Source organism: Gymnoscopelus braueri, assembly GCF_963280865.1.
Source record: "Gymnoscopelus braueri genome assembly, chromosome: 9".
In the NCBI taxonomy this organism is placed as follows: domain Eukaryota; kingdom Metazoa; phylum Chordata; class Actinopteri; order Myctophiformes; family Myctophidae; genus Gymnoscopelus; species Gymnoscopelus braueri.
The window spans coordinates 41,587,924-41,596,758 of record NC_137610.1 but is presented as its reverse complement, the minus strand read 5'-3'; the positions used below and the strand labels follow the sequence as shown (position 1 = coordinate 41,596,758).

Genomic DNA, 8,835 nt, shown 5'->3' with positions numbered 1-8,835 from the left:
AGTAGATGAATTATTATAGCCTACTACAGGTGTGTTTTCATGATGTGATGTTTAGATGAACAACTATTTTACCAAAGGAAAAGGCTGGACACAGACACAAACCCAGATGAACTAAACAGAAACTTTGGGGATAAAAACACCACTGCAATTTGTTAGTCAAAGACAAGTAGGGCAATATCCTCACAAAACAACAACACATTTTGATAAGGTAAATCATCTTCTGTTAAAAGTATTCAAATGTATTGTAATAACAATATAAATATTTCTAAACTTATTTCAGTCTGCTGAATGTCTGCTTATCTGCTGAAGGTCTGCTGGAGGTCATTTGATGCAGAGGGTCATGTCATGTGATGCCACCCCCACTATCAGCAGTTCAATTAACCACCTGCCAGTTAACTGTATATGACAATATTTGTCTTGTATCACATGTCCACAAAGGTCTACTTTACTCTTAATGTGGCAAACTTACTTTTTCAACACCCAAGGAAAACAACACAATTAATCCCAGGAAAAAACACATGGTGTGGTACTATAGAAAATGCTGCTGGAGTATTCCTATGCAACAATGAATATTACTACAGTATACATTTTTTATTATTCCATGGTAGGGAAACCTTAATCTGACAATGGCGATGCATGCACATCCACTCTCACCCAGGTGCTGGACAAATGACTGAAAAGGAATAAAGTCTGCAACACTGGTTTTATCTCAGCTCCACTTGTACCTTTCTATTAAACGTCTGTCAAATGTAAGACAACAATTTTACTAATAAGCATAATAATAAAAGCTTGAGATGAAATATTGACTTGACTGAAGGGATTGATATACTTTGTGAGCTTGTAGATCAGCTATTTTCAGAGTGCAACACTGGCACGCAACTAAATATGGCTTTAAGATCATTAATGTTATTATATATATATATATTTTTTTAAATAGAAATTGACTGTGTTAGGCAATCTTATTCATCTATTCTATATTGTAATGGGGAGTTGGGGTCCTTTAGGACTGTTTGAAATATGCTAGTGGCTCAGAGCTACAAATGATTGATTATTCACATTCGTTCGTTATTTCCTCAGGTCATCATTTCATATTCCATGTTTCCTTCTTCCCAAGGGCTATTGAGATGCTTAACCATATTAACCCTGGTTTCCCTATTTTGGGCATGTCATTATGGGCCAAATTTCTCAAAGATTTAAAAAAAAAAAATCTACCAAGCTGATGTGACATGTGAGCTTGTAGATCGCCTATCTTTGAAAAGTATAAAATAGGGATTAAGTGGTTAATGGCAGAAAGCATCTATTGCTTTGTACATTGCACACTTGTTGCATTTTCATGTCCCTGCATAGCATATTTGTACTTGGTATGAACTTAATTTCCCTGCAATAAAGATAACCCTGAACTTAGAATACTATATAAATACTGCTGTATATATATGCTATAAAAATTACCATAGATAATGCTGTATTAGCCTATAGAAAATACTGCTGTATGCTACCCCTTAGATTGTCTACTACATAAAAGAAATAGGCCTATAGGCTATCAGAGTCATCATTTTATTTTCAGAATTCAGAACAATGCTTTTATGGTTCAACTGGCATGTTTTTTTCCTTCTACATTCACATTAATAAAGCTTACATGGCACAGCCAAGTACAACAACAAAGTCAGAAATATGCCACATAATGGTAATGTGTGTGTAATCTAATGAGAGGACAGAGGTGCTCAGCTGTGCAGGGTGCGCTGAGGACAAGGACACAGCTGGGTGACTGTGGAGATAATTAGCAATTTGACACATTAGTTTCACTTTTTATCAAATAAACTTGAGCGATTCTGGTGGCCTTTTAGCCCACAAGCCACTTACAATCACAAACTAATCAAAGCAGCAAGAACTTTGCAGCAACTTGAAAGAAAGATCGATAGATACTAGATAGATACTAGATAGATACTAGATAGAGAGAGAGAGAGAGAGAGAGAGAGAGAGAGAGAGAGATAGATAGATAGATAGATAGATAGATAGATAGATAGATAGATAGATAGATAGATAGATAGATAGATAGATAGATAGATAGATAGATAGATAGATAGATAGATAGATAGATAGATAGATAGATAGATAGATAGATAGATAGATAGATTGTTCACTGTCTTTGTATCGAATATGAAAGTTTAATGACCAACTGGTTTTGATACAAAACGGTTTTAGTGACCAGTGAGACTCCGGTCCGCCAGGCAACGTCCCTCTGAGGCGGGCAGCCGGGCACCGCGTCAGTCACACTGGTCGTTGAGAACGGACAGCCGGCACTGCTCGGTGTCCATGTTATTTAGAGGGATGACCGTCAAATGCATGTCATCCGGGTCCTCGTCCGCTTTCATAATCCCGGAAAACGGCCGGACCTGACACGAGGTGCCGACGGCCGGCGAGGACATCCGCCAGAACAGGTCCTTGAGCATCTTCCTGAACTCCCGACGCATGAGGCAGTACAGCACCGGGTTCAGGCAGCTGTTGGCGTGGGCCAGACAGACGGTGACGGGGAACACGTAGGTGTGCACCATGTAATACGACGTGTCCCAGTTCACCACGTTGAACTTGACCAGCACGCCCCAGAAGGTGATGGCGTGGTTGGGCATCCAGCACAGGAAGAAGGACAACACCACCACGGTGACCGACTTGGTGACCCTGGACCTCCGCTTCTGGTTGTTGCTCATGCTTCTCGTGCGCACGAGGCGCAGCAGCAGCAGGTAGCAGCCGCTGACGATGAGCATGGGCAACACGAAGGCCACCAGGAGCTTCTGCAGGTGGTACACCGCCAGCCAGTGCTGCGAGTGCGGGAAGCGGAGCAAGCACAGCTTCTCCCCGGCGATGTTCCTGACCGTGGAGAAGATGGCCGTGGGCGCCGTGGCCACGGTTGCGCACAGCCACAGCCCCGCGCTCACCCACCTGTACACACAAGCACATGTCAATGCCCCATCTGTTAGTTTTGAAATAACATCAAATCATATCAATAATAAAAGTAGGCTAGGCATAATAATAATAATAATAATAATAATAATAACCTATTAAAACAACAGGCTAATAATAATAACAACAACAATAAATAAATAATTAAATCTATAGGTAATCAAGTGCTGCAGAAGGCTGCAGAAGAATAACAACAACAATAAATACATAATGAAATCTAAGGTCATCAAATGCTGCAGAAGGCTATATAACCACAGCAGCTGTCAGCTTGTTTAGTTTATGGGCTGCATAAAGATGTCCTACTATGTAACTTTCCTGACTGTTCTATCCCGGATTGAACCTGGGTCTCCTGTGCAATGCTGACATGTTTTACCACTGAACAGTGAGCTAATAGAGCCTGCCATGCTTGCTCTGGGGAGACATTGAATTTTGAAACTTGAGGTCAAAATTTATGTCAAACCAGAAACAGGATCATGTCAAAGGTCATGTCAAACCAGACAGAATCTAAATGTCTCAATAGAAGAGCATGGAGACCCACATACAAGTTATATTGTATTAACATACTTTACCATACAGATTGGACAAAACAACATTTTATCCACTAAAGAAAATTACACAGGCTAATAGAACTTTACAGTAATGTGTAATAAAATAGAGAATATTTGGTCAAATTGAAAGTATGATTTGGACAGTTCTAATCTAAGGCCATACCTGCAATAAAACTCATCACCCACCTCACTGAGCAGAATCTGTGTCTGGTCCGGTCTTTGAGGGCAGAGGCCACAGACCAGTATCTGGTGACGCTCATGGCGGTCAAGAAGAACACACTGGCGTACATGTTCATGACGGTAACGGACAGGATGATCTTGCACATGGCGTTACCAAACGGCCAGCTGAAGTCCAGGGCGGTGTCCACCGCCCAGAACGGAAGGGTCAATACGAACTGGAAGTCTGTGACCGCCAGGTTCAGGATGAAGAAGTTGATGGTGCAGGTCCTCCTGCTTCTGCCGGGCCTGACCTTCAGGAGAAAAAGAATGCGCCATATTTAAAGCAGTGGCTCTCAGACTTTTTCATGTCAAGGACGCCCAAGGTGATTGATTATGTACAGGCCGCTGGACCCACATGAAAACATGTTGTGCCAGGGACCCCCATGCAAGATTTATGTTGTTAAAATGTTTCCAAAATAGGAAATCATTTTTTTCAAGATCTTTGGAAAATAGCAGATCTACAAGCTCACATGTTGTGAGCGTGTAGGGCTATATGTAGCTATACTGTATAGGGTCAAAGTGATTAAACTGATTTTGATGCAATATTAAAGGTAGGGTAAGGGAGGTAACGGCAAGTTAAGGTTAAAGCACTATTTTCGGATAGTAATCATAGATTGTTTGTTCAGTAATAGGAGTCTCGCCATCTCTCCAGCTCTTCAATAAACAGAAAATACATTTTCAGGTGCATGGGTGACAAATTCATGTTCATTCAATATCAGGCAATCAGGAGAGATCAGCTTCATTTTTTAAAATAGTGTTCCAGTTCCATTTCACTTGTTTAATCTGTATCCTGTTCTCTATTCTGATTGGATCAAATTGGTACCCCGATCTGAAAATGCATTTTCTGTTAAATAAAGAAGAGACATGGAGACTCCTGTTACTGTACAAACACTCTGTATAGCAATGAGTACTATCAGAATATAGAGCTATTTAACACTTATTTTAACCCAAGAAAATCACTAGCTACTACCTTTAACATTTTTCTTCTGGGGACCCTGCACTGGAACCCCCTCAAGGACCCCTGGAGGTCCCCGGACCCCCCTTTGAGAACTGATTTAAAGAATAGAATAGAAATAGATGGCAGATCCATGGTTTACGGCATTGGTTCTGAAAGTGGGGTACGGGGACCCCCAGGGGTCCTTGGGGAGGTTCCAGGGGGTCCCCATGCATTAGCTAATCATTTTGACCACTTTATCCATATTTTACACTTTGGCAGATTTACAAGCTCACAGCGCGTCACATGTACTGCGAGCTTGCACATCTGCTATTTTAAATTTATTTTTAAATAATGTTGATTGATTAATTTAAATATTTTTTTCCACACATAAATCTTCAAAACATTATCAGATGGGGGTCCGCGGCCAAATACATATCAATTTGGGGGTCCTTGACTTGAAAAAGTTTGGTTTTCGGACCTTCATGAGGAAGAACACCAGCAGATTGCCGACCAGCCCCACGGCGCACACCACAGAGTAAACCACGGAGATGAGGATGCGCAGCGCCGGGCTGCCGTCCGCCGACGCGTCGATGTCCTCCAGGCTGCCGAAGCGGTTGGGGTCAGACTCCAGGGTGGACCGGTTGGCGCTGGTCGTGTGGTTCCAGTCCTCTGGTTCCATTCTTCCAAACGGTAACACCGGCACTCCGGGTCCCCTGTCCGCCAGGTCCATGTCCAACCCGTTCTCACTCCCAAGAAAGTCGTAGCCTATTACCCACAGTGGGATGGGAGGTTGCGGTTATTAGTCAAGCGTTGCTACCAGGTAAGCCACCGAGGCAGCTGTCCAAAACCCCGATTCGAGTAGTACTTGAAGCTCCAATGTGTGCCTTTTAGTTGTTGTAGTCCTATAGCGACGCATTAGGGAGTGAAAATGACAGAGCGGCAATAACTGACGCCTATCTGTGAGAACGTATCACCTTAATTGTAGCGCGCTCTCACGGTGGAAACGGAAACTATCAGAAGTATAATTCAAATAATGTACAACCGAGCATGATTTAATCAATTATTGAATAGCCTATATGTTACCATCATAAGTTACATCCTAAACATGCAACATCTGTCACGTCTGAGACACTGGAGAGGTCCTAGCCTCCTCCTGTCGTGGTGGCCAAGTGACCGTTGCGCGCGCTTACACCTGTTTTTATGCATAGATGCCCCCCCCCCCCTCATCCCACACACTCTATATGCTTCAGCATGATTTCGAATTTCTACATTTGGTTTAGAATATAATTGAATAGAATAGAATAGAATGAATAGAATATGTATAACATAACATAACATAACATAACATAACATAACATAACATAACATAACATAACATAACATAACATAACATAACATAACATAACATAACATAACATAACATAACATAACATGTTTGTGTGATGATAGTGTTATGATTCGGATATAATGGTTACATTTGTTAAATTGTAGAAAGCAGCCAGAGAGACAGTTCAGCCATTTTCCAATACAAATCCACGAGACAGATACAATTCAATTGGTGAAACAGTGTAGGCTATTTTTGCGTACTTTTTTTGCCTTAGTGGGATTCTGTAATTTATGATGTTAATTCTTCCTATGACTGTATCCCACAGTCATAGGTCACTGTATAGCTTACCACTGTATCAACTCCTACATGTTGCTGTCTTTAGCATCAGCTGAATGTACATGTATGTTGGCACATTCAATATGTACATTCTGTTTGCATATCCTGCAGCATATAAGCAGGCACGTACGCACGCATGCATGCACGCACGTGCGCACCCATGCAGCAAGCACACACACTCACTCACTCACTCACTCACTCACTCACTCACTCACTCACTCACTCACACACTCACACACACACACACACACACACACACACACACACACACACACACACACACACACACACACACACACACACACACACACACACACACACAAAAAATATGTACATTTGAAAGTCAGAATCTTCAATTTCTATGTACCAAGATCACTGGGTGCAGGTATAGTGCCGGAATATACACAATGATTAGTCTTTAGGGTGGTTGTGTTCCGTTTGATATCCTTTTCCTATCACAGCAACTCACAAATCTTGCTGCCTGCTGTGTTTGCACATTGTTGTACTTCGCCCAGCAGATATGGGAGTTTTTTGTCATTGGTCATGTTTTCAAAATCTCTGTGTGTGGTTGTAATCTGTGGGAAGTATGTGTCTCTGATGTCTTGGTACAATGGACAGACGGTTAGGAAGTGTAGCTCGGTTTCCACTTCATTTTGTGTGCAGTGGGTGCATAGTCTGTCTTCTCTCGGGATACAGGTCTGCCTGTGACGACCTTTCTCGATCGCAAGACTGTGCTCACTGAGTCTGTACCTAGTTAAGATTTTTCTTTGTTTTGGGTCAGTCACGGTGCTCAGGTATTCTGCCACTGTGTATTCTCTGTTTAGGGCCAGATAGCATTCTAGTTTACTCTGCTTTTGTGTTGCTTCTTTCCAGTGTGTCAGGTAGTTTTCCTTTTGCTGTTTTATAATTTGGTTTAGTCCAATGGGTTTTCTATCTCGTGGCTCTGTTTGTGTTTGTGCCCGGAGTTCCAGGGCCAGCTGGCTGAGGGGGCATCTCTCTAGGGTTTCGCTGTGTGTGAGTGCCTTGTTATGGAGTGCATCTAGGTCGCTTTCTTTTAGGTGGTTGTAGAACTTAAGTGCTCTCTTTTTTATTATGATAATTAGTGGGTATCGTCCTAATTCTGCCCTGCATGCATTATTTGGTGTTTTTCGCTGGGTACGGAGAATGGATTTGCAGAATTCTGTGTGTAGGGTCTCGGTTTGGTGTTTATCCCATTTTTCAAGGTCATGGTTTGCTAATGGTCCCCAGATCTCACAACCATAGAGGGAAATTGGTTCTATCACAGAGTCCAGTATTTTAAGCCAGGTTTTAATTGGGATGTCTATTTTGATGTTTCTTTTGATAGCATAGAATGCCCTTCTTGCCTTGTCTCTCAGGTCCTTTACAGCTTGGTTGTAGTTCCCTGTGCTGCTGATGTTTAGGCCAAGGTAGGTATAGTTTTTTGTTTGTTCTAGTGGGATTGTATTTAGGAAAAAATTATGGTTTTGGCGGCTGGATAATTTTTGAAATATCATGATTTTAGTCTTAGTTAGGTTCACTGTCAGGGCCCATGTCTGGGAGAATTTGTGTAGGAGATCAAGTTGCTGCTGTAGTCCTTCCTTGGTTGGAGACAGCAGCAGCAGGTCATCTGCAAAAAGTAAGCACACACAAATATGTTCACTCACTGCTCTGCAAACTCCTGCAGGCACACAGGTAAAAAGGTCAAGCAACTGGACAGGGCATTTCACCCTGAACACACGTCTATATAGAGACATTTTCATCATTGGCTGTCCTTCAATCCTTTAAGCCAATGGGGAGACTTCCCCATACTCTGAACGAGGGACGTCCTCCCATGCTATGGGATCATAGCCCAGAATAAAACAAAAAGTGTGGTCGTCGCCACCAAACCAACTATTAAAAAAAAAGAAGTGTGGTCGCTGCCACCAAACAAACTATTGACTTGACTCCTCATACACACACACACAGCGCCGCCTCCAACAGCGATTTGTTACTCCACGAGCGAAAGGGTACAGGACCACGGGTCCATTTGGTTCCGTGCGGGGAGGCTGGAGAGAGCAACCTGGTATTAATATGACTGCGTCATCATTTCTTGTTTTTGTGTATTTAAAAAATGTTTTTTTATGTAAATAGTACATGTCCCATACATTAAATTTGTTCTTCTTTCTTTTCTTTCTGCTAACTAAAGGAGGACACTATAGTTTAATGGGATTTTGGAACTTTGCTGTGTTTTCACTTTCCATTGTTTGTCTCTCTGAATTAACCTGCAAGTTTCCCCTCCTTCATTAAATGGACATCTTCTCTTATCACACCTACACAGCTGCTGTGCTGCTGGGTCTAGGTCCAAAGCTACTGGCAGGTGTTTGTTGGATATCGTTAATTTACTTATATTTCAAAGTCTCTGACACTTGATGACAGATGACATGCAGCCTATTACGGGTGACATATTACTAGTTTAGTGTCTGTTTTTCATCTATTTCTACTCTACTGTGTGTTGGTGTGTGTGTGTGTGT

General features: G+C 42.1%; 1 protein-coding gene across 1 annotated transcript in view; it reads right to left on the bottom strand.

Annotated features, from left to right (window-relative positions):
* Positions 1-2,264: 2,264 nt before the first annotated feature.
* Positions 2,265-8,835, bottom strand: part of rxfp3.3b (relaxin family peptide receptor 3.3b) — a gene marked incomplete at both ends in the record, with an annotated part of 33,034 nt that continues 26,463 nt past the window's right edge. The window contains 3 exons of the mRNA XM_080438175.1: positions 2,265-2,937; positions 3,693-3,976; positions 5,141-5,427. Coding sequence (XP_080294301.1) covers positions 2,265-2,937; positions 3,693-3,976; positions 5,141-5,427 — 1,244 coding nt within the window. The remainder of the gene's footprint in view (positions 2,938-3,692; positions 3,977-5,140; positions 5,428-8,835) is intronic.